The sequence below is a fragment of the Budorcas taxicolor genome, chromosome 5 (assembly GCF_023091745.1).
Source record: "Budorcas taxicolor isolate Tak-1 chromosome 5, Takin1.1, whole genome shotgun sequence".
Lineage (NCBI taxonomy): Eukaryota > Metazoa > Chordata > Mammalia > Artiodactyla > Bovidae > Budorcas > Budorcas taxicolor.
The window spans coordinates 79,194,881-79,220,509 of NC_068914.1; the positions used below are offsets into that span (position 1 = coordinate 79,194,881).

General features: G+C 39.8%; 1 protein-coding gene across 1 annotated transcript in view; it reads right to left on the reverse strand.

The window, feature by feature from the left end:
• Window positions 1-12,484, reverse strand: part of ARID2 (AT-rich interaction domain 2) — a 205,175-nt gene extending 192,691 nt beyond the window's left edge. Inside the window, exons 1-3 of the mRNA XM_052640681.1 lie at window positions 12,393-12,484; window positions 12,185-12,278; window positions 11,021-11,118 (exon numbers count right to left, since the gene is read on the reverse strand). Of these exons, the coding sequence (XP_052496641.1) occupies window positions 11,021-11,118; window positions 12,185-12,278; window positions 12,393-12,484 (284 nt within the window). The remainder of the gene's footprint in view (window positions 1-11,020; window positions 11,119-12,184; window positions 12,279-12,392) is intronic.
• Between the last annotated feature and the right edge of the window lie 13,145 nt (window positions 12,485-25,629).

The following is a 25,629-nucleotide window of genomic DNA, read 5'->3' on the forward strand; positions in this document are numbered from 1 at the left end:
CCCTGGGATTTCTTTGGAAGGAATGATGCTAAAGCTGAAACTCCAATACTCTGGCCACCTCATGCGAAGAGTTGACTCATTGGAAAAGACTTTGATGCTGGGAGGGATTGGGGGCAGGAGAAGAAGGGGACGACCGAGGATGAGACGGCTGGATGGCATCACTGACTCGATGGACGTGAGTCTGAGTGAACTCCGGGAGTTGGTGATGGACAGGGAGGCCTGGCATGCTGCGATTCATGGGGTCACAAAGTCGGACACGACTGAGCAACTGAACTGAACTGACTGATGCATTTACTATTTGATTATGACATTAATCCCCACTTTTGCAATTTACTCTGTAGATACATCTCCAAAAATTTGAAAATAGCCTTGTATTGGCTACTAGATTTGCAGATTATTCATATGGCATTATTTGCTATTGTAAAATACTGGGAACAACCTAAGTGTCATTATATAGGAGACTAGACATATAAAGTAAGATATATTCACACAGTGGAATACTATGCAGCTGTAAAAGGGAAGAATTTTATGAATTTACTAATAGTCGAGGTACACTAAATAAAAAAAAGCAAAATAAAAAGTAGTGTGCATTCTTCATTCTAAAATGGGGAACCAAAAATACATGTATGTATCTCCTTACTTTTATAAAACAAAACAAAACAAACCGGGAAGGATAATCAGTAACTGTGTGCTTGGTTACCAACAGAGCATGGGCAGGAATGGGGCAGAAGTGGTAGGGAAGAAAGTAGGGTAGAGGGTAACCTCCAAGTGTATCTTAGTTCAATTTTGATTTTACAATCTTATTAAGGGTTTTACATATTCATAAATAAAATTAAAGGAACAAATAATGGGGAAAACAGAAAGCTGAATACAAAAGGAAAAAATACGAACTTTAATGTTCTAACTGAAAACAATACCCAGAAAAAAAGAATTCAATCACTGTGAATTTTTTAACACAGTTATTAACTGATATAAGTCAGTCTGAATATAAAAAGAAATGCAAACAAATCTGCAACTCTACTTCACAGGTTTGTTGTTTGTAGATGTATGGGTATAACGATTCTGAAACTATTCTCTTTGTGTTACAGAACTAACAAGACAAATACACTGGTGTTGGAAACTTGTGTTCTAAAGACAGTTGAAGGAAGGTACATGGAGTGGAAGAAGGCAAGAGAAAACTTGTGCAGACTTAATTAGAGCTATCAGTATTGCCTTATGATTTGCACAACACGTATATTTACATTTAAAATAAGTAAACTTTCTAACTTTGTCCTCTGAAAGGGCCTAGAAGAAAAAATAACCCAATAACACTGAGCACACCTACCACCCAGTTCTTGGATTCTATATACCATTCCACACCAAAAGGAACCAGGACTTCTAGAAGAAATAGCTGATGCCAGAGCAAGAAAAGCAAAACAGAGTTGACTCTAGAAGATCTTATTTTGTCAGAATGCAAGAAAAAGCTAAGAAATAATAATAACTTGTTAAAAAATACAAAGGAGGCAGCTTGAATGGGCTCCTCTTGGCCAAACTGCAGCAGCAAAATATAACAGACTTTAACCCATTGTATAATATAAATTCTTAATAAACAATAAATAATATTTTCCTTATCATAGATTGCCAACTAATGTAGATGAAACGATAAAATTAGACAATAAATATCATATAGTCACCATAACTGATTCAGACAAGATTCATCAATGGATATTTGAACTACTGGGAAAAGTGTGATGGTGAGCAAGATATTTAGTCTCAAAGTACATCTCCAAGGGTTACTGGCTGATTACAAAAGAGAAAATGGAAACTTTACAGTGGAGAAACCAAGAGGACACCACCTTAACCAAAGCTATTATTAGCAATAATAGGACAAAGTAACATCACATGCTTCCTGCCAAAAATGCTTAAGCTAAATCTAATCCTGAAAAATACCTCAGAAAAATCCAAATTTTATAGTACAGTTGGCTTTTACTCTTCAAAAATGGTAATATCACACAGAAGACTGGAGAACTCAAGATGTGACAACTAAATGTGATACAAGATTACAGTTCAGGGATGGGTTGGTATGACTGCTATAAAAGACATCTTTGGGGCAACTGGTAAAATTTGAATAAGATTTGTATGTAATACAAATAATACAACTATATTCATGTGGCTTTCTTAATAATTACACTATTATTACAATAATCAAATACAGAAAACTTAACATGAATATAGTCATATTATCAGTATCCCTGATAGCTCAAGTGGTAAAGTACGCGCCTGCAATGCAGGAGACACAGGTTGATGCCTGGGTCAAGAAGATCCCCTGGAGAAGGAAATGGCAACCCACTACAGTATTCTTGCCTGGAGAATCCCACAGAAAGAGGAGCTGGCAGCCTACCACAGTCCATAGGATCACAAAGAGTTGGACACAACTGAGTAACTAAACATGCAGGCGTGCACGCTATTAGTATATAAGATAACGTTTTTGTTCTTAAGTAATATACACTTATATTTAGGCGGAAAGGGCAGTGTAACTGTAATGACAGCAAATGATCAAATGACAGCAACAAAAACAATAATATGTGTACATACATATACAACACCACATATAAAAAGGAAACAACAAAGCAAATACGGCAAAATAACAATTGGTCAATATAAAGTGTAAAAAAGAATGTACATATAGACAGCAAAAAAAATTAACAATTTTGAAAAAAGAAAACTTGGGAAGAAAAGAAAATGATAGGTTTAATATTTCTCTCTCAATCAGATTCTTATTACTATATTAATACACTGCAGTGTAGAGCTACCAGGAAAAACTACTCAAAAATTCAGAAGCTTGACTTTTTAATGGTGTAAACTAAAAAGATTATACCAAACCACTTAAACACTCTTGACCTATTACTTGTGAGTACACTTGTAGGTACAGCCTGCTAAGGTACTAAATATTGTTTATGAAATACTTAGTGATCTGATCTGAGCTCAAGTACTTTGAAAATTCACTTGATCTATGAACCATTATGAAAAGTGTGATCAACTTGGGCATTATTACTAACACATTTAAATTCAGCCCCATTTCTAAAGTACTACAGGTTAGGGACCAAACTGCAGCCTCGTTTTTCTCCTATTTTAATAGAATAATATTCCCACTGACCTCATATTAACATAAAATACTTAAATTAACAGTTTATTTAAAATAACCAATTGGCTAGGAGAGGGACAAAAACAAATCTCACCTGAAAACACCTCCCCATGAAAGATGTGTATAACTATATAACCATCATCTCTGTGCAGAGCCCCGACCACTGAACACTGCAAGTAAGAATTTACGAAGTACAGCAGTGAAGAGCTCAGAAAGAAAGACCAGAAGTAAAGACGACTTGCCACATATCACAACAAGGTATATATTCAAACAGAAGATTCTTACACAACTTTTTTCAAATCCTACTTCATAAAAAGCAACGTATTGGTTTGGTCCCTTTATATGGTAATGAAAAAAGTCATTTATTAAAAGAAACAAAAGGTAAACATTCCTAGGTCATGGAATATACTCAAATATATTTAACAACTGTGGCTAACGTAGGGTTGTGTCCAAGACAATGCTTTGTAAAATGTTAAAGTAAGTCTACAGCCAGGGAAGGGAATGGAAACGTAAGGGGGAGAAAGTGCGGTTTGAAAATACATAAAATAAACCTTACTGAGTGGCAGTTATGGTTGACGCTTAGAATTGAAAGCTGGATATAACCTACAGCCATTTCTTTTTTAAATAGCCCATATGCTCCAGAAGAAGAGAGTTTGAGTGGTGTAAAGAATTTCTTTTCTAAGTGTTATTTTTTTATGAGATTAAATAACAGCAATTACTTCTGAAATCTGAAATGATAAAACTAAAATCTTACATATGAAAATGGTTTGAAAAATGAAGATTAAGTGCATGAAACAAAATAAGCTATTACTAGTATTGTTATTTTTAAAGGAATTTATACAATATAAGTTAACTCCCCTAAGCAGTATTGGCATAGACCAACAAAATCCTCACAAAGAGGAAAAAGCATTCACTAAATTCAATAAAATAAATGGCATTCCATTTGGGGGAAATATTACAAAAGTCCTACTTTTTAAAAACACTAGATGGTAAGAAAATTTTATTTTTAATTAATTTTTTAAAATCCAAATTAGTATAAAAATACATTTAGGATAAGTTCAAATTGGTAGCTCATTTATCCTTTTCTCATCCCTCAACTGAAGTGGAGCCCTTGGGTTACCCTCTCTAGAGTCCAGAAACAAAACAGGCTGCATCCAAGCTCTGCTTAGAGATGACAGGTGCAGCTTGAGCAGGTGCCCCTAGACCAGGTGTCACCTACAGGTTTTGTTCTGGATGCAGCCCTGGCCAACATGTGGATGCCAAGTTAAACCAGTTATATCAGCAACTAAATCGGTTTAATTACAATACTTAGATCAGCTGCTCTCAAACTTCAGCGTGCTTAAAGAATCACCTGGGGCATACTTTTAAAAAAATGCAAGGTTTTATTTAGATCATTAATACTTAAAAACCCTGATCAATCTTAACACCACTAAAACAGGACAACTAAACATTATATGCCACATAATGTGATGAAAGCACAGCACTACCTGTTAAAGAATGGAGAAAGAAACAGCAACCCACTCCAGTATTCTTGCCTGGAGAATTCCATGGACAGAGGAGACTGGAAGGCTACAGTCTATGGGGTCCAAAGAGTCGGACACGACTGAGGGACTAAACACACACATACCTATTAAAGAATGCCTAAAATACTAAACTTGAATTTTTTGAACATTTAGATCTAATGTTAATAGTTTTTAGGAAATGGATTCAGGGGATAGAGGAACAGGTTAATTGACACTAGAAGGAAGTAGTGAACCAAATCCAGAATTTAGGGCATTCTAAGAAAGATCTCCTGGAGAAGGAAATGGCAATCCACTCTGATATTCTTGCCTGGGAAATCCCATGGACAGAGGATTAGCCCTGGTGGGCTACTTCCATGGGGTTGCATAGAGCTGGACACGACTTAGGAATTAAACAACAAAGGACAACTGACCCCATTATTTTAATAAACCAATGGCATGACAAGAAAAGGGAACTGTCAAGAGACTAATGAGATAAAAGAACCAAAACCAGAGATTTAGCCCCACCATAAAATTCTCTTGCAGGAAGATGGGATAGACCTGCAAACACTGACTTAGATATTAATTGAAGTATGAATCTAGCATTTGGGGGCAATAATTTATAATGCAGCATCTACTCCTAGATATCACTAAGAGATTTCAGTTCCAGCAATAGATTTTTGCATTATACATAGTCATAAGGAGCATATATAATGAAGAATTGAATTAACTTTGAATTCATAGCATAATGAATACTCAAAAAGTAGCCAAGCACAAGTGATATTTTTTAATGTCTGAAACCAAAAAAATGTATGTTAAGACTCCATTTCAATAACAAAGTTTTTCGAAAACACACTAATAAAACTCACAAAATCTAAAAGTTACTGAGAGTGACAATTTGCTCTGAACCATCTGTTTATTTCAGGTCCCCCAAAAGTTTAATTTGCTAAGAGAATCCATTAACAAACTTTAGGATAGGTAATCAATATGAGCATCGGTCAACATATATACATTTTTGTGTACTTCTGACTAAAAAGAATCAACCTGCCTACTTACTGGGCTCTACTAAGGATAACTGAACTAGCCATGTTATTTACATTTATTTTAAATTCTAAAGCCAATACTTTTGCTTTCCATAAAAATTACAATTACAATTTCAAACCATAAAATATTTGATGACAATCTTTAATTCTAACATCTCTATTTTTATCTCCAGGAAGTTTGGTCCTTAAACCAAAAGCTACTTCTAAACAGCTTTCCCTGAAATCAAAATTCATAATTATGACCTCTGTTTTTAAAATGGTAAAACTGAAGCCTATACCGACTTTAGCATGACTATTACATTTCAATAAAAATAATTACTATACCACAAAACACAATGATTCGGCTACCTTTCTCTCCTTGGCAATGAACACAAGATACTTTTAATGTCCCCTATTTGAACAGCTATTTAAGTGTTAACAATATAATTTTGCACAGCCATTGATAAACAACTTAATAGCTCCATAAAAATCATTTAAATCTGTATTTATATAAGTCTATATAAATACACATAATTACTTCTCATTTCTCATTTTCCACACTTAAAATTTTTCTTCTTTAACTCTCATTTATTCTAGCTCAGGTTCCCAAACTATGCTCCACAGAACTTAGCAGGTGTTCCTCAAACATTCCCTTGTGATGAGTGGTGATGTTTGGGAACCACCATTTACTACAGGTGGCGGGAGGGAGTTAATAGTGTTTCTCCAAATTGTCTTAAGATCCACAAGGCACAGTAACCAAATAAAGCCTCTATGAAGTCCCTCAGTAAAGTAACACAAATTTAGCATTGTTGTAATGCTCATATTCATTTCACTTTTCAAGGACATTTCAGGGAAACAATTGTTTCATATAGCACAAATTAGGAATCTCCACTCTAACGAAATACCCAAGAGTGTGGTGAGGATGGTGGTGGCAGATCAAAGAAATAGAGAGAACCCCCCCACCACAACTCCATATGTCCCAATTCAAACAAACTTTATTTTTACTAGTCAACTTTAGTGGGACTATACCACTCAAGAAAATGCCCAATAAGCAGCCTCCGCACAAATAATAAAAACGCTAAATACTTTACCTAAAAACATATATTGCGTGCTTAACTCACTGACCAGTGCATTTAAATTTCAGTGAATTAAAATGTTTTTCCTTCCTTTTCCAACTTCCAATATAACTCCATTTCAGGTTATAAAATATTCTCAGAAGTGATGTACTTCTCTATCAAAGTTACAGTGGATTTCACACACAACCAAACTGAAAACACTGAATCCATAACAGAGATGAGGTAGGATTATAAAAAAGTGATTCTCTTTAGAAACAGACATTTTTACTTAACGGCTAAGGCAGAAAATTTTAATGCAAAAAAACATATAAACATTTCTGAGAGTTACAGTCCTTAGTTTGCATCCTCACTGAAACTATCCACCCTGGAAAGAGTTAGATTTATTCCTACTTGAGGGCAAATTTAAGTTGTTCAGAACATGGTTTCTAAGACACAACACCAGCTTAGCTGAGGTCTGATAAGTCTTTCAACTTTTTCTACTTTCTACTTCTCCTTTTAACAAGTTTACACACCCTCTAAAATGTAACAGAATATCAAATGATATCGAAATAAGATTTGTTCAAAATAAAGGATACAGTTTATAAAAATTAATTTTTAAATGCATATGTAAATAATTTTAGATACAGTTTTTCTTCCAGTCTCCATATTACTTTCATTCCTTAAATAAGGAGAGCAAATCACCATTTATCAATTCTATTGATACACAAACTCAATTTATCAATTTACTTAATTAAAATTTTGAAGCATTCTGTCATTTAACATCAAGTGATTCATAAAAGGCTTTCTCTTAAAAAAAAAGTGATCTACATGGTAGATACTAACTACTCAACACACAAGTGTATTCATTCTATTTACCTGATAAATGCAGACTTTCATTGCTATAATTTAAGGGAGGGCTTCATCCACCAAGCGGGAAAAAGAAGAATAAATTCACAGTAAAACTGAAAACTCTACAGTTAAGTTTCTGACTATTCCAAAGGTAGGTACATGTAAAACAGTTCTAAGAAAACCAGCAATAGACAGTTTTGTACAACGAAATTTTTTAAGTCCAAGATATCCTACCTCTTTTTCAAAAAGTCAAGTGTTATAATAGAAACATCAAGTTAACCTTGACTATAGCTGTACTGTTGGCATTAGTAAGCTAAAACAAAACTGTTCAACTAAAATATCTGAAATATTTACCTAAGTCTTCACATCAAGGCTTTAAATTCTAAACAAAAAGAGCTGTAAATTGTCCCCCAATATTAGCACCAAAACAGAACAAAAATATAAAATTAGCTGAATAAATAAAGAACACATTGAGTATAAATACACTCAGGCATAAATTTAACCATAAGTACTTTCCAATTATATTTTAATTTCTTAAAATCATTTGTGACTAGAAAAGGGAATTCATAAGTGACTGATTAAATATTACTGAACACATGTCAAGAATACAACTATTTTGTTGAATTAACAAATGCCTCTAAAGCCATTTAGTCTTTTCTGTACTTTAACTTCTTCATCTATAAAATGTAGGAAGTTATATCTTATCTTTTTAAACTTATAAAGATAGTCCAATAATAAATATCTGTGGAATATACTGAGATGTACATACCAAGAAAGGACCTAAGTGAAAACAAAATATATAGACACCATAGATGAGCAATAGCCAGACTTTTAAAAGCCAATGTTAAAACATTCAAGTGCATTTTTAATTTTAGACTGTGAGAAATTTTTGTAAACAATCTACAACTGAAAATGTCAGATACAATCAAGCTAACTTTAGGCAGACAATTAAACTCAAGTCTCTATATTTAATGTCTATGCATCAAAATGAACACAAAAATGCTAGTGTATATACATACATATTTATACATATATATATACACACACACATATCTATGTGCACACACATCAGCGCATTAGCTTGCTCTTCTTTATTTAAATGTAGTATCATGAAACTACATCATAAAATACCAGGCTAACAACTACCCATCTAATTAATAATGAAACTACAGAAGAATGTCAGCAAATATTAAACTTGCAGAGTAAATGAGAACACATGGAATGACAATCTTACAGAAATCAAATGAAACAGTCATTCATATTTTTTTAAAAAATTGGTCCACCTGTGATTTATAAAACACACTGCATTATCTACTCATCAGAAACCACGATATTCAATTCAATATATCAAAGAGGGAACTTGCAAAGTCACTTGATTACTGTTTCTTACTATGCAAAGGCACTCTTATGGTTAAGTAACTGAATTACTGTGAAAGCTTGGCATCCTGTCTGCCAGTTAAGATTTTTCAGAGGAAGGTGTAAAACCCAGCATAATACATGTCCTCTAACTGAGCAATATTACACCACTATGGAAAAAAATCTTCCAAGGTTGGTAGTACACAGTTTGTGACCAGCATTTTTCTTTTGTATTTCTTTACAAGCCATGCAAATCTTCACATGGTTTTATTTTCCAAAACAAATGCTTCAACTTTTTTCCTAGTAGCCTAGCTACAACCCTACAAAAACAAACCTGGAGAGTGACATATGGAGGAAAAACAAGTTTAGCTAAAGACATAGTTCAAAACGTAGCTTCTAATAAGAGCATAAAACTCAAATTGATCTGAGAATAGTGTAAAGAGTTCCAAACAATCTGGAAACTACATAGTTAAAAATGGTACCTATAAGTATAATTAATGGATGATATGATCCAAAGATAGAAATCACAACTGGAAAAACAGTATTTATGTAACTTGTAATAAACTGGGAGTTCTTCAGAAAAACACACATCCCATGAAACATATATATATCATACAGCACCTTCTGGATACTGAAATCAATAAATCATCCAATAAGTACTAGATATAACTTTAAAACATGTATTTTAAACGGTCCTCAACTCAAATGATTCAATGATTCAAACTTATTATCAGAAAATCAAGACATGTATTAACAGTACTCCTCAGTATTGTAACTGAAAAAATAAGTATCACCACAAATGAAAAATTCTCTACTTCTCACCACACTACAAAATCAACAGTTTTGGAGGTTAATTTAGTTTTACTTTGCTTTTCATGTCAATCCTTTATTTTAAAAAGCACTCTGACACATGCCATCACACACTCACAAGAGATAACTAACCATATTTAATATTTTCTAGACATCTGTGCAACTCAGTAACTACTCACAAAGTTCTGTGAACTCTTCAGCTTCAAGCATGAAGTCAATCTAAGATAGCCAATAGAAAGCACACCTGTGCAATTACTGCATTTCCTATTCCAGAATGCTGAACATAACACAGTATATCTACATTTGGATACTGCATTTGGAACAATGATAAATGCCAAACTCAAATTATACAGTAGCCACACTACCTAAAAAAGGCCATCTTATAACATCATTATTAAGAAACAAAAAATATGAAGAGCATTATTTTAGTGTTAAGTAACAAACACCAACTAAGGAAGCTCTGGTTAACTAAGTATGAAAAATAAATGATGACCTCATAATAACTACAATATGAAAGTATTCCTAGGAGAAAAACTCAGAAAAAGTAATGCTGAATCACAAAATATATTATCTAAACTATAGCGCATGCCAACTAAATAAGAAATGTACTTTCTCAAATAATCAAAAAAAGGGGAGAATGAAAGAAGATCCCAATTATAGTATTCCATTTTGTAGCATCCCTAATTTTCCTAAATAGATAATAATCCTTTTAAATGTTTTTCAGTCAGTCAAAAATTTCTAAAAACATAAGAATTTCTTTAAAAAAAAAAAAATCCTGGACACTTAAGGCACCAACACGCTATGCTATGCATAAATATTCTGAAAAACTACTCAGTAACACAGTTCCACATAGAGGTTTCATTTTTTAACAATTATCTTCAAGTCAGAATTTAAAAAGGCAAAGGAGTTTCCAAAACAAAGAAAAAATTTCCCAAGGGATACAAAGTTTCATTAACTATCTTGATTCTTTTACTCAGCATCACCTTTCTGCCCCTCTGTGGCTATCAAACAATCAATAACAATGTCACAAAAGAATGTTTATCAAGATGGGGGGTGGGGTGTCACCTGTAATGATTCTGTATGAAAAATGTAAACAATCCTAAAATAGGTGAGGAAAACTTTCACCTTCTTAGAACCTCCCTTGTGGATATTTAATGTTTCTCAGACTGAAATTAGCAGAAGTTTAGAAACTGATGTGCAAGGTTTGTTTCTTGCTTGGGGCTTTTCTTTTTTCTTTTTGCTAAAGCAAATCTCCCCATAAATCCCTTATTTCCCAACACTGTTGTTAGAGTCACTACTACTCACCGCAAGTAATACTGTTTTAAAGCAAAGGCAGCGTTAGAACAACTTCTGGGAAAGTTGAACTCTTCCACAATTTCTCCCCACTGATTCTTCTCAGAAACCTGTTAAAAACACAGCCACACTTGTCTGAAAGTGCACAATCCAAGAAAACTCAAACCTAACTCTGAATAAATACCCATTCTACAGAGATCTGCAGATCCCTCAGGAATCGGTGGGTGATTCGGCTCGATCTGTAAGAGTAGCTAAGCAAGGGCTGCTTGAATCACTGTGTTTTCACCCGAGAGCCCTGTATTTAATAGCACTTGTTTTGTTTTGGGGGGCGGAAGGGGGGATGTTGGTGGGTTTGTTTTGTTTTTGAAGCCCGGACAATAACCAATCGCAAGTCCCTCTGTCGCCCCCTTTTAAATCTCAACGCGGTCCGTTTACACTAAAAAAAAAAAGTTCAAAAGGATCAATACTGTTCCGGACAGCGACGTCCGCAGGTTCTGGGGGGGCCCGGGCCGGGGCCGATTCCGATCCCTCTCCCAGATCTATCCATCTCCATAGGCCCTTCTTTGAGGCCTACAGCTTCTGCCTAGCCTTGAAGCCTAAGATGGCTATTTGGAGACAGGTCCTGGTTTCTTTTGTTAGCTGTATAAACCGAGGGCGACGGGGCCGAGGCTGTGCCCCCGGCTGCCGGGATCATTTCGCAGCCGATTATCGATGTTAAACCTGCCCGCGCTAATTTTGAGTTGCACGAAAACTGCTCTCAGAGTCTGTGTGTCTCTGTGTCTCCGCCTGTGCTAGAGCGGCAGCGGCGGCAGAGCTGACTCGCGAGCGGGCGGGCGGGCGGGCGCGGGGCGGGCGCGGGGCTCGGGCGGGCGCCCCGCACGCCCGCACTCCCCGCCGCGGCGCTCAGACCCCGCCGGGCCGGCCGGGCACCGGGCAGGGCGCGAGCCGGCGCCGGGCCGCCCGCCCGCCGAGCCCCGCGCCCGCCGCGCGCACGCGAGCCACCAGGCCAAAAACAGCCCCGCCGCCGTCCGCCTCCGTGCCACCGGCTGGGAGCGAAAAGAACGCCTCTGGCCCCCGCAGGCCACCCCCCCGGCCCCGAGCGCCCACTCCGGGGTCAAAGGAGACTTTTTGGAGGAGGCCAGCGAGAGGGAAATACAAATTAAAACTTCCACTCACCTTCGCGAATCCGCCTAAAGTAGTGACTCTGGTGTAGAGACCGTGAAGATCCAGCTCCTTCCCACCCACCGCAGGGATTTTTTTAAAAGGCGACCTGCGGGAGAGAGAAAGCCCCGCACTTGTCAGCCGGGACCCCGCGGCGGCCCGAGCGGGAGAGCCCCGTTCGCCCCGGCTCGCCCCGGCGCTGCCCCCCCGGTTCTGCTCTCACCCTCTGCTGTGGTGGAACTGCCGCAGCTCGTCCAGGAAAGCGAGTCCCTTTCTCCGCTCGTCCGGAGGCGCCTTCCCCGTCGAGTTTGCCATTATTTTTTCAAAGGAGGTTTTAAAAAAACCCAGATCGGTGTTTTAAAAGCGCCCCCCGCTCCCAGCGCTTCCTACCAGAGCCCGGAGCCCATTCCTCGGCCGGCGGCGGCGGGGCTCAGTCATGGGCCGGCGGTGGCGGCGGCGGCGGCGGCGGCGGCGGCGGCGGCGGCGGCGGCGGCGCAGGGAGGGAGGGAGGGAGGGGGAGGAGGAGGAGGAGGAGGGGAAGGAGGGAGCAGGAGGCCAGGGGGAGAGGAGGGAAGGAGGGAGGGGAATTTCTAAAAAAGTTTAAAGAAATCGGAGCGAAACTAGAGGGGCAGGCGACTGCCGGATCCGCGCGAAGCCGCGGGGCGAGCGCGGCCCCCACCCCTTCCTTCCCTCCCTCCCGCGGCCCGGCTCTCGCCCGCCTCTCAGCGCCGCCGGCTCAGGCGGCTCGGCCCGGGGACGCGATTCAACATGGTGCTGCTGCCGGGGGCGCGCGAGCGGGCGAGGGGAAAGGCGAGCCGACGGTGAGGGGCCGGGGTGGCCGGAGGCCCGGGAGTTTCGGCGGCCGCGGCGGCGGCGGCGGCGGCGGCGGGGCTGGGGCAGGCGGGGCTGGGGGTGGGGAGGGGGAGGTCTGTATGGTGGTTTGTGGAAAGCGGGGTGACAGCGTGTATTCCGGCCGCAGCTCCGCGGGGCCCTCGCACACATTCACGCGCGGCCTCGCGGCCGGGGCGTCCCCGGGCAGAAGGCACCGGCGGCAGCCGAGCCGCTGCGCGCCGCCCGCCCGCTTCCCTCCCCGCCAGCCTCCCTCTCTGCCGCCTCCAGCGTCGCCGCCACGGCCGGGCAGCCAGAGCCGCACAGCGACCCCCGAGGGCCGGCCGCGGCACTGCGCCTGACTCCACACCGCCCCGGCAGCTCCTCGCGGGGAACAATAGACTCCGCTCGCCGGGCTTAGGGTTCATCTGCAATGTGCCGCACATTTCACACGCACACAAAGCCGGCGGAAAGGGGGGAGGCGCGGGGAAACGGCCACTACCGGTTGTTCCAGGGTTAGGGGTGGAGGCAATGTTCGCGTCCCCGGCCCGGCAGTTGGAAGGGCCGCCTTGGAGTCCCCGCCCGTCCGACAGAACTGGTGTAGAGCTCGGGAGGGAAAGGAAGCCCAGAGGGGAAGCTCCTCACGCTATCTTCATTCACTGATAGGAATAAAGTCAACCTGTCACCTTTTTTTTTATAAGGTCTAAAAGAATCGGCTTTTCTGAGCTTTGTGGCGATAGTAAGGGGGGGCCTGGTTAGCACATTTTCCATGACTTACCCACAAACTAACTTTAGCAAACTGTAAATTAAATACAGTGTGAACTGTCTGTCCTAGTTCTGTGGAAATGGAATCATGCTCTTAATTCATCTTGACTTTTGTTGGTTTCATTTCTCAAACTAGATTATTCTGTGCAGTTATGCAAACAGTAATTAAACTGATTGGGAAGCAATCTTTTGAACTTGGACGATAATAACGTTTATATTTTTATATTAAGGTATGTTATAGTTTGCTTAAAACATATTGAATAAAATCTTATGTTTTTGCTTTTTCTCAAATGTCTTAATACGATCCCGGTTTAAAATATTTTTGAAGCTCAAAATAAGAGGCTGTTCAAATGGGAGACGTAACATCTCAACAAATACTACCACAAGTTTGTATCTACAAGGGGTGTTGGGGTCAGCCGTTTGCTGCAAATGTTAATTAAGCTTCAAGAATTGTGAAGCATATTATTATTCCCATTTCCGCGATGGCCACTACGGGCAAAGTCACCGACACCCAAGGTCACATTCTAGTAAAGGGTTGGATGGGTTATTTCAGGTAGTGATTCCAATGAGAACATTTATTTGGTAGTGAAAAGAATTATGTAATATAGTCCAGCCACGCTTCCGGTGCTCACTCTAGGAAACGGATTATTTCTCAAGTCAAGTTTGCCTCTTAAACGGGGTTGGAATAAGGCTATGGCTAGGCAGTTCCTGACACCCAAGGGCCAGTAAGTGTCTCGGAAGCCAGTGAGGGGCGGAGACGAGGCCGGGGGAGTGGAGCAGCGAAGCCCAGGCTGGAGGCGAGGGGGGGCGGGGCAGAAGGGAGACCAGGTCATCCGTCCCTTCCCCCACCAGTCCTCTTAGGGGTGGTGGAGATATGGGCCGCAGAGCTGCGAGTCCCGAGCTGTGCGGATTCCCTAAACGCCGCACTTGCGCACAGCCCCTTACGTAACTGTCAGCGCCGGGGATTCCCTAGAGGGGGTCATTCTATTCAACCATTACACACACCCGGGGCTCCTGCCGCCGCGCCGCCGCCTCACAAAATGGCGGCGCCCATAGAGGAGACAGCGGCCGCCTCCTCGGCCCCATTTTGTGGGAGGTGAGAGATCTGTCAACATGGAATACCTCCGCTAAGGATACATCTGAGTTTGGAAATCCTGCTTAAGGGATGGAGCCGAGAGGATCTGCTTCGACGGAAAATGTCAGCGACTTCTAACACCTCCACGCTTTTTCACTTTTTTCATTTTCTCTAAGGAAGCGCCCGAAGCTGCCGGGGTACTTGTAACTGAAGAGAGAAGGGAAAGCTGCAGCTGACTGCTCCGGGAACTTGCCGCGGCGTCTTTTGGCTTTGGTTGCTCTTCCCCGCTCCCGGGAGCTGACCGCGGTCTCGCGGAGGGTCGCCTGGGGCGCCCGGACGGCTCAGAAAGGACCGGGACCCGGCGACGCCAAGTGGCAGCGGCCTCCGCCGAGTCACTTCAACAGCGAGACTTTTCAGTAGTTTTTAAATGCCAGAGTCCACAGCCCCACCGGGATCCCTTGCCAGAGTCGTGAGCTCCGGGAGCCGCGGACGCTCCTGCTCCGTCAGGCGGCCAGGAGCCGGGTTGCCCGGAGTCGGCGGTCCTCGCGGATGCCGGCAGCCCCGGCGCGCCGGGTGGTCGCCGTCGGGACCCGGGCCCTGGATGATGCTACCGGGGCAGGAGTGGGAACGAAGGCACGTACACTGAAATTTAAGTCATCTGGACCTACGGTTGTATGTTTTAACCGTGTTTTAGGTTAAACGTTAGAACGTTTTGTCTAGTATCCCACTGCAGTGGGCGAACCTGGCTGTCTTATTTCGAATTTGAAGGGCAGGATGGAGGGGTGACATTTTCTGGTTTTGTTTTTAACGGGGAGGTGGCCACTTCTAAGCCACTGACTGCTTGCTGTTTGTGTGTGTTTGTGTGTATACAACAGTGTGTTTTGCTTTGCAGTACAGATAGCAAAGGCTAAACACCTGGAGTGTGATCCTAACGTTTTAATGCCCCCACCCTTTTTTTTAACATTTAAAATGTGATATGTAACGGGACATATCGATTCTGAGGAAAAGAAAGGATCATTTTTCTGCAGAAGACGCTGTCATCCTCAAAATGGAGTCCTAAAGAGTATCTGATGGATAGAATTTAAATTCATAGCACTTTAGATATGCTCTAGTCAAAGAAGACAAAAACATGAAACAAATATTTGTCAGATTGTTAAACGGTTCTATTTCTCCAAGACTGGAAAAATATAAGGCCAAAGTAAGCTATTAATGAGTATTTGCCTGTAAGAGGTATGTAACATTTTAAGGAAAGAGATTCATTTTATGAAACTTAAGAATGTATTACGCGAATAGTTTACTTCAAATTTTTTTTATCCAGTTACAGCCATCTTTTGTATTTGTATGACATTTTTTTTGAGGCATTTTGTTTGTGTTGATTTTAACCCTCATCTTCCCTCTGTACTGCAGAACCGCATCTTTCTGCAGGCTGCGCCTCAATCACTAAGTTCCATGCCCCATCCCCTGCTGCACCCGCTAGCTGCTCTTGGCGCATGCATTACCAGGGTACAGTTTCTGGTGCTGTCTGTTCCTACTGATGTCCTTTATATATATGTAATAAACTTGGTTACCACTAATCAGTCTGTATCTCTTGCAGGAAAAGCCTGTCTTAGGACCCAAGTACCCAGAAAAAAAATTTTCATGGGATTGCACTAATTTTTAACTCTAGTGCATAGTGTTACATTTCTCTGTGCCATACTGCATTTCCTATAGTGGGCAGCACAGAGCAGGTGGACCTGGAAAAGAAATTGCTAGAGAAGTGTGACAGTTTTGCATAGATAGTCTCTAATTGGATAAGATATAAATAAAATACAGTTCATAGTTTCAAGAATTAATGGAAAATAGTCCTATAAAAATTACTGATAATAGTGGAAATTGTCAAAACTCAGTTCACTGATTTGATGAAAAATGTCGACAAAGCCCTTTTGGTGTGAAAAATGCAAAATTGTTTTTAATAGTAACTGCAGAGCCTGAACACCATTAGCGATTTCTGTTATTTTATATGAATCTTTGATCCTTATCAGTTTTATTATTATTTAATCAAGAAATCGTGATGTTTAAAATTCCCTCTTGTAAAAAACTACCAAATTTCAAATCAAGCATGTCAGGTTTATGATTTCAACAGCTTAAATAACTGAGAAAGTGATATGTTAATTCATCAGAGAAATTGTGGATTTTAGGTTACTCCCAGATTTAATTGCTTGAACAGGGCTATTGAACTTAAATTTATGTTTCATTAAAGATGATCTTGGAAAGGAACTTTTGGTAAGATGTGAGAGTGCTTTCAGCACTTGCTGCTCTGCTTGTGTCTGCTGCTATGCTTTTTTATGTGGACTAACTTATTTGAACATTTGATTACAATACCAAATCATAGATGTGGACTTTCCTTCAAGGGATTCTAAAGGAGTGCTGGTAACTAAGCTTTTAAAAGGTGAGGTAATAGTTTATTATGCTGCATATTAGGGTAATTGTAGATATTCTGAATCTGCTGTTGACAGATTACTAAGTAGTATATCTATGTGGAGTCTGGTTCTTTGGGGTATTTCATTGTTGCTTCTGTTCAGTATATATTAAAGGTTATGCTTTGTACATAAATTCAGTGTAATTTGCTTAAAGAAAGTTATAATTTTCAACTAAAAAAGACTTCTTAATAAGACAATAGCTAGAAGAACATTAAATTTTACCCAATTATAGTATTCTTTGGAGAGGCAATCCCAAATGTGCTTTTTGAGGAAGTTGGTCTCACTTGATGTTTAGGTCAATTATCTAACCTTGAATTTTTAAAATTGTTATGGGTTTAAGGTGCTACATTTGTTGTGTTATTTATCTCATCTGTTTTGATAACTGAAAAAGAAAAGTAAGCCCCAAACTGCTTATTGTAGTATCATTACAGTTTACAATAGTTTAGCACTTCGCTAATAGTATTTAATAACTTCTGAAAACCAGGAGAGCATTAATACTAAACCAAAGAAATATTTGTTTATTTTTATCAGTGCAGATTACTAAATCACTAGGTAAATATTTGTTGAATGCTTACCTTGGGCAAAAGGTGAGGGAAGAGAAATTGACTTGGCCCTCAAGGAAACCTCCAGAAGTAAGTTTTTCTTAACTGTGGCTTTTAAACAATGATAATGAAATATTCAGACCATAAGGTTCTTAATTTATAATACAAAAGCAGGATGTTTAATATTAAGTTCAAAATTCTGTTTAGTATATAAATAGTTGAAAATAATTGTGTACAAAGCAGCATTACATTAATGTTAGTATCAATGTTAGGATTAGTATTATTCAAAGTTGTATAAAACTTTTAAGTGTTTAAATCACATTCTTTGAAAATTCAGATCCGCAAAAAATATTCCAATAGTTTAATTATGAGAAGGGTAAGAGAATTTTCACTGAATGTGAAAAATATATTACTGAGCAAACAAACGAATTGTTTTAATGAGTTTTGATTTTCTGTTTCAATTTTTTGGTACGTTGACTCTTCTGACATTGAACTTTGCTATTAATTAAAAAAAATTAAACCCCAAAGACATTAACTTTGTATTTAATGCAAATTTAATTCAATTCTTGACTAGCTGTAAAGCTTAAGAAGTTGGCAGTCTTGGCAAAACGATAACATAGGAATTAAGCCAAAATGCAAAACTATGTAATTAGTTTTCATTACAGTAGATACAGTTCTTTCCTTCATAACTATAGGAGTCAGAGTAATATTAACTTAATAATTTAATTTATTTAGCTTTTGTTTTTCTCTGAAAACATACCACAAGCTATTCATGTATAGCATCAAAATTGAAAGCCACCAATGTAAATTGTTGAGGCATTTTGCTATCCATTGAGGGAAATTCTAACCAATCAGTGGCAAAATTTTTTTTTAAGTGTCGTGGTTCTTTGACATAATTTGTAGTAGGTAGGACTCAGTTCTCATTATCTTTGTGTGATAATGTACATGAGAAATACTTATAAGCAGTTCTTCAGGAGTACAAAATAACTGACAATATTTTGCAGTTGACTGCAGTGCTTCCAGATATTTAAAAAAATGAAAAATTTAAGATTATTGAACTACATTTGTAAAATCAAATTTCCCTCTCATTAACAATACTAACAACAAAAGCAATTAGTGATTACTGATAGCCTAACTAAATAGGAAGTTAGGTCCTATTCTAATATCTGTCCCTGTTAACTGCATTTAAGGACAGATTTCCTCAGAATTAATTAGCAGTTAAATGGTCCTCCTGTTCCTCTGGTAACAGAAGAGAAGCTTCCCTCTTTAGGATATGCAGGAATTTGCTCTCTTCCAACCAAACTAAATCCATCCTTTACACTGTCGGTTGCTTACCTCATTTATTTTTTCTGCTGCATGAAAAGTTGGGACCACCAAAACTAGGAGGAGTAACATCAGGAGCACACTGCCCTGGGTGGTTAGTGTACCACAGCTTCTTACCCCAGGAGATAGTCTCCTTCTTACTCTGTTCTCAGTGTCACTTTCTGAAGAGTCTTTTGAAATAGTAATATATTTACAGTTAGATAAGAAGAGTGCCCAAGGAATCCACCATCCTTGTGAAACATGTTTTTATTGCATTTTTCTAGGGAGAAGTTCTCAGCAGGCATGGGCATCTTAAAGGGCCCGGTTATATCCAAAAAAGTAAAGTTATATTACTAAAGACAAATAAGTTGAGAGGATCACCACAGCTGGGGCTGGTTTTTATTTGGCAGTTGTTGGCCTCTAAAGAAAGACATTTTGAAAGTTAAGGCATATCATTTTAGTTCATGAGATTGTAAGGATTATAGCAAACAAGCCAAAATCTATTTCTCAATAACTGCGATAGGTTTTAAAGATAGTTTAAATGCTTTTACTCATTTTTCAATTTGTCCTTCATAGAAAATATATAGATAAGGGATAAGGTCCCTACTGTAATGCTTCCACTTCCTAATTGAGAATACCTGTGGGTATATATGAATTTATTACCACTGGAGCAGTGGTAGTAGTATGTACTCAGGGTGCAGGGGTGACATTGATCAGAATGTTTCCAGTGGTGTCTCCGGGTCACACTGCTGTCTTCCTTTTTACCTTTGTCTTTACCTGTTCTGTTGCTCTTTGCTGCAGTTTCTGAGGACTGTACCTAGGAGTTGGTCCAGACCTTGGTTTTATAGACTTCTTTCACCAGGGTACTTTATCCCACAGCAGGGTCTTGTAGCTTGACTTTGGGCCCTATGTATGATCATAGGAATTTAACGCTACCAACCTCAGACTGCAGTTGAACGTAACCTTTTTTAGAAAGGCTAAATAAACTATTTTAGTCCTAAATTATGCATATTCCAAATTGCTCAATGGATATTATAATATGTTAATTATTTCTTTGCCCTTTTTTTTTTGGTATGTAGATCATTATATGCATAGTTGTTCAACATCTACAATTCCATGCCTTGTCTTTGAGAGGAAGAAGGTTTGCACCCCACCCCATGTTTTACATATGTATATATGTTAAGACTGAGCCGAAGAGAAAGGGCATATTTGAAAGAATATATGTGCTTTACTCAGACTCCAGTAATTAGGCTGATGTAGTTGATTTATGTCATACATTGAGCTCATTCTTCAAAGGTAAACAGTTTACAGTAAGGCTCCTAGCTCACAAATAAGTGCTTTTTCAACTAACATTCATTCTGTCTTAGTAATAAAATCCAAATTCTAGAATCATAGTTAGTTGCTAAGTAGATATGTATAAAACTGTAAATTTATCTGAATCATTTATTATTTAAAGAGTAGTACATAAAAGTTTAAACAGAAGTCACTGATTAGTGAAAGTGACAAAATAAAAATGAAATATTGGTAGAATGAGCTAATAAAAGGCCTTTCTTTAGGGAATTATTGGGAAAAGTAAGCTCAAACATGAGGTCCTAGACTTTTTAGGCAGTGAAAGTGAAAGTCGCTCATTTGTGTCCGACTCTTTACAGCCCCGTGAACTATATAATCCCATAGTCCATGGAATTCCCCAGCCAGAATACTGGAGTGGGTAGCCTTTCCCTTCTCCAGGGGATCTTCCTGACCCAGGGCTTGAACCCAGGTCAGAATCCGCCTGCAATGCGGGAGACCTGGGTTCAATCCCTGGGTCAGGAAGATCCCCTGGAGAAAGGAAAGGCTACCCACTCCAGCATTCTGGCTGGGAGAATTTCATGGACTGTATAGTTGGACACAACTGAACAACTTTCACTTTGGGGCAATACTTTATCTTAAATTAGGGGCTGCAGGATCTCCCCTTATCACTTGGACTTTTTTGTCAGTGTGTGCTACTTATTTAGTATCCAGGTTAAGACCATTTGAAATGAGCCTTTTAAGTCTACAACTTATGTAACGTCTATAAATATTACTGCTACATAGAATAACATTTTTAGCCTCACCACAATACCTTGTGCAATTTTATAACTACTAAATGCCCAATGAAAGGCTATCAACCCACTGTCGACTTAAAAAGCACAACCTAAAAGTTGAAAATTATGTTTTATTTGGTGGATTTCCTAAGGGTTTAAACCAATGAGACAGCTTCTCGGATAGCTCTGAGGGACCATCTTAAAGAAGTAAGGGAGAAACGAGTATTTTAGGAGTTTTTGTACCAGAAACCAGGTAGTCAGAACATTAAAAGATTACTGTTAAAGAAAAAGCAGACATCTCAAGCTAATGAATTTAGCACTTTTCTGTGTAGGGGAATATGCAAGTGTCTGGGCTCATTGAAATCGTTCCTTTGATATGCTCCCTAGGGCTAGTATTTGTTTCTAGCCACTCCCCTTTGTGTATGTGTGTGTTAGAGGGTGGGGGGTGGTGGAGCTGCAGTGGCAAAAGGCTTGATGGTCACAGCATCGTTTGTTTACTGATAACATTTTTTATCCACACCATGTAGGGAGAACCTAGCTCTCAGTCTGGTGCAGCTTGGCAAATTCTGACATAGCTTAAATTGCCAGGAGCATAGGGGCATCATTCCTTGCCATTGAGAGTACACATCCTTTCTTTGCTGGCTAAGGTGAAATCTGAGCCAGGGGATTCTATATGACCTTAGTGCAATGGCCATCTCTCAGGAGCAGAGTTAGAGAAGTGGCCTTATTACCTTACTTTGATAATTTTTTTATCTTTCTGAGACTGTGTATAACCTCTCTTGGGGATAGTATTTCTCTAAACCACTGTACTTCACAGACATGGTGACTACTTTCCCCTGGGAAGTATTGGAAGCCTCAAAGTTGGGGCAAATGTGTATGACTCTGAGCGTGAGTGAACTCGACAAATGAAATCAGTATCTTTGCTGAAGAAGGAATTCATAGGGCCTGGACTCCATCTTAGGCCTGTTCATGCTGACCATGCTCGGCCACCTTTCCAGTGGACTCTGAACTCTGTGTTTACTGCCTGTGAAAACAACAGAAGGATAAGACCCCCTCCAGACAGGGGAACCTTGAAGATCATACCTAGGTTACTCATCGCCTAAGAGAAAACATACACTATCACCCCTTCCTCCAGACAGGCCATAAATTTTTCTGTATCTATTGGAGTGTAACCTCAGGTTTATTGATTATTGGCTAATTGTTTGACTGTTTGAGCACATAGCATGTGAATGATGGGGTTATCAGGACTGTATTTTCCTTGGTTTATGTAAGTCTCAAGGAATTTGGAGTGGTGGGTTCAGACACATACACATGGGGTATAAAAGGTTTTCACAAATGCTGGTCAGGGTCCCTGGCTAAGAGGAGACTCTGCCTTGGGCCCTCCAGTGTAATAAACTGCACTCCACCATCTGCATTGTCCTTCTGAGTGAGTTTGTTTCCCGGAACGCGTGGCTACAACATTTGGTGCATTAGCTGGGAAACTCCTCACTTTGAGGAGACAGGTCTCATTTGAGTCCACCCCAAGGCTTTGTGGCTTGAATCTCCTAGAGTGGGGAAGGCGCCTCACCCCTCTGGAAGAATTCAACCTTTCAACACCGGGTTTCTTCGCTTTGGCAGGTAGTGAACAGCAGCAAGGGAACTGAGCGCTCAGGTGAGGAGGAACCCACCCGGCAGGGTGGAAGAGGGGGCCTGATCACCCCCCTGGGAGGAACTAGAAGGGGCACGGACCCACAAGGGCCTGGAATAGACAGGCAGCAGCGATTGCTTGGTACACAGGTCGGCGAGTGTGCTACGGTTTAGGAAGGAAATTTGTGAAGGTCATTTAGGAGGTGTGTCCACGCCGTCTAAGAGAAAATTATTACCAGCGATTGCCAGGGATTTTTTTGGATAGGAAGCTGGTCCTTGTATGCTCGTATTCTGCCCTCCCCCAGGAGGTGTCCCGTCTGCTGTGAAATTCTTGACCCCCCTCGGAACTGTTAAGCTAGAAGGAAGGGGATACATAAGTGAGTATGAATTGGCTTTCCCGGAGATGGCCTGGGACATCGTATATTTAACCCATCTGTGTTTTCATCCGCACCTGATCAAGCCCACAAAGGCAGAACGGACTTTAAGGGAGAAACAGTCTTGGACCACATGGTGTTCTGGTTCGGCTGTGCTGACCGGCATGCCGATCCCCCTTCTCCCTCTGGGATCTAGCAGGTAAGGCTCTTCTCACCCCAATTAGGAAGGAGGCAGAACGCAATTTAAGTGTCATTGAGTGGAAATATCAGAAGTACATAGGGTACTGAGAACTTCGTAGACAGAACGAAAAGGAAAAGTAGAAGGTCCGAGAAGGTAAGCAAGATGGGAGGAAGTGAATTTAAGGCAACTGTATTGGAGTGCATGATTAAAAATTTTAAGAAGGGATTAAGAGGAGACTCTCTCTTGGGCCCTCCGGTGTAATAAACTGCACTCCACTATCTGCATTGTCCTTCTGAGTGAGTTTGTTTCCCGGAACGTGTGGCTACAACATTGCAAGTTTTCGTACTCTTTTCTTAAAGTCACATATTAAAGTTGGAGGTTTACCCAGAACCAGAGATCCAGATAACATTTTTTATACAGCCTAGGATAAGCTGCTCATTTCCCATCAACATAGTACAAAAACTAAGGGACATCAATTGCTAATTATAAGGCAAGTACCTGCATATTTTCTCACAAATTTTATTGTGATAAACTAGCGCTATACTCTGAACATTAAAGGAGGTTTTGTTTTTTTTTTTTACTTCTAGCTGTCCAAACATGTTATTCAAGTAAAAGACACTGGTATAGGAGTTTCTCCCTTTGTATTTTGTGGTAATTTAGGACAAACTCAGTATTTAAGGAATGTATTATTGTATTTTTTGAGTTTCCAAAGCCAAGAATATAAGAACAATACCTAGGTACAGGTCCATTACTTTTAGTAAAGCTAGTTTTGCTCATTCTGGTAATAGATGCTCCTCAATTTATAATTGAGACAATAATCAAACCAGAAAGTTCAGAAAGGGTAGAGTAGCAAGTAGCAACCTGCATAGTACTTGCTCAGGGTCATGCAGTTGTCATTCTGGTGGAGGTCCTTTGCCAGTCTTGGATGAAAGAGAAATTAGCAGTCCTGGTTTATCTTGTGTTGATAGATAGGTCTCAAGTAGAGATTTATTTTCCAAGAGGAAAAGTGATTAAATAGGTTCCCTACAGAAAGATTTTCAGAATAGAAAATCTGCCTTAAAAGTTTCATAGTCTTTGAACCTAGTTCAGAAGTGGCCAAGACCAAACCTCAAAGCATGAAGGCAAAAAGGTGCACTAAAAGAGGACAAAGTATACTCTAGTTAAGAACCATCAAATGAAGTCAGAGGCAAGACCTTCCTATTGACAGGCAAGTTAAGTGCTATCCTGGAGCTACTAGTTGTTTCCTGATGGATTCTCTTAGAATAGGTCTGGAAGAGTTTGGGGACATATCTGAAACATGAGGTTGAGTTTTCCTGATGAGAAGGCCAGGGTTAGAAGGTCCGCCAGCTGTCAGATGGACCCAGCACTGCCAGAAGCTATTTGTAAACTGCCTCCACTAATCTGGTGATTCAAGTGGGAAGTATCCAAGGAATATTCTTCTGGAACTTTGCGTCTACAAGAAACTAAAAATTAATAATAAATTATTTGATGAGTGAGGTCATCATCTTATGAAACATAAAGCATTGTTCCAAGACAGAACACCTTTGCACCTGACAAGTAGGAAGACTTTAAAAGGCCACCTTAAGTCAGGTTCAGGCTATGTGTTTCACCAATGAACCTTAGATGAGAATGTAGTGGGGTGATTACCTGGAAATTTCATAGATTATGAATAATTTGTGAGTTAAATCCAGTGTGTTTGCTGAAAATTAGAAATTGAGGTATGTGCTGGGCTGCTGGATGTTAACGCTGTCACTACTGTTTCTAGATGGAAGGACAGAAAAGTCTTTGAGAAACCTGTAGGACCGTATAGATTCCACTTACAATCTATTTGAAAAAGTGTATTCCCTGACTATCATCAAAATGCTATTGTTAGGTTTTAATGTTAAAGACATCACCAACAATCATGTCAGCTCCTTCATATAAGTATGTTACTATCCTGCAAAGGTACACATAAGCACTGAAATATATTCTTAAGAATAACACATATATAATATTAACCTGAATATTTGCAGAAGGCTCCCAAGAGGGATGAGTTTTATTTATTTATTCAATCAATTGTTCATTCATTCATTCTATTTTTAAAGTTAGTTTGCTGCCTGATCTTGAAAAAGGTAACATCCAAATGAGTTAGCAGAGAAAACAAATTGGTTAAAAAAGAAGCCCAGTGATGCCTTAAAATGAGAAATCACCACAGCCTTACTTTCATGAGAATAACATTTTGAAATAGGTACAGCTGAAGAGAATA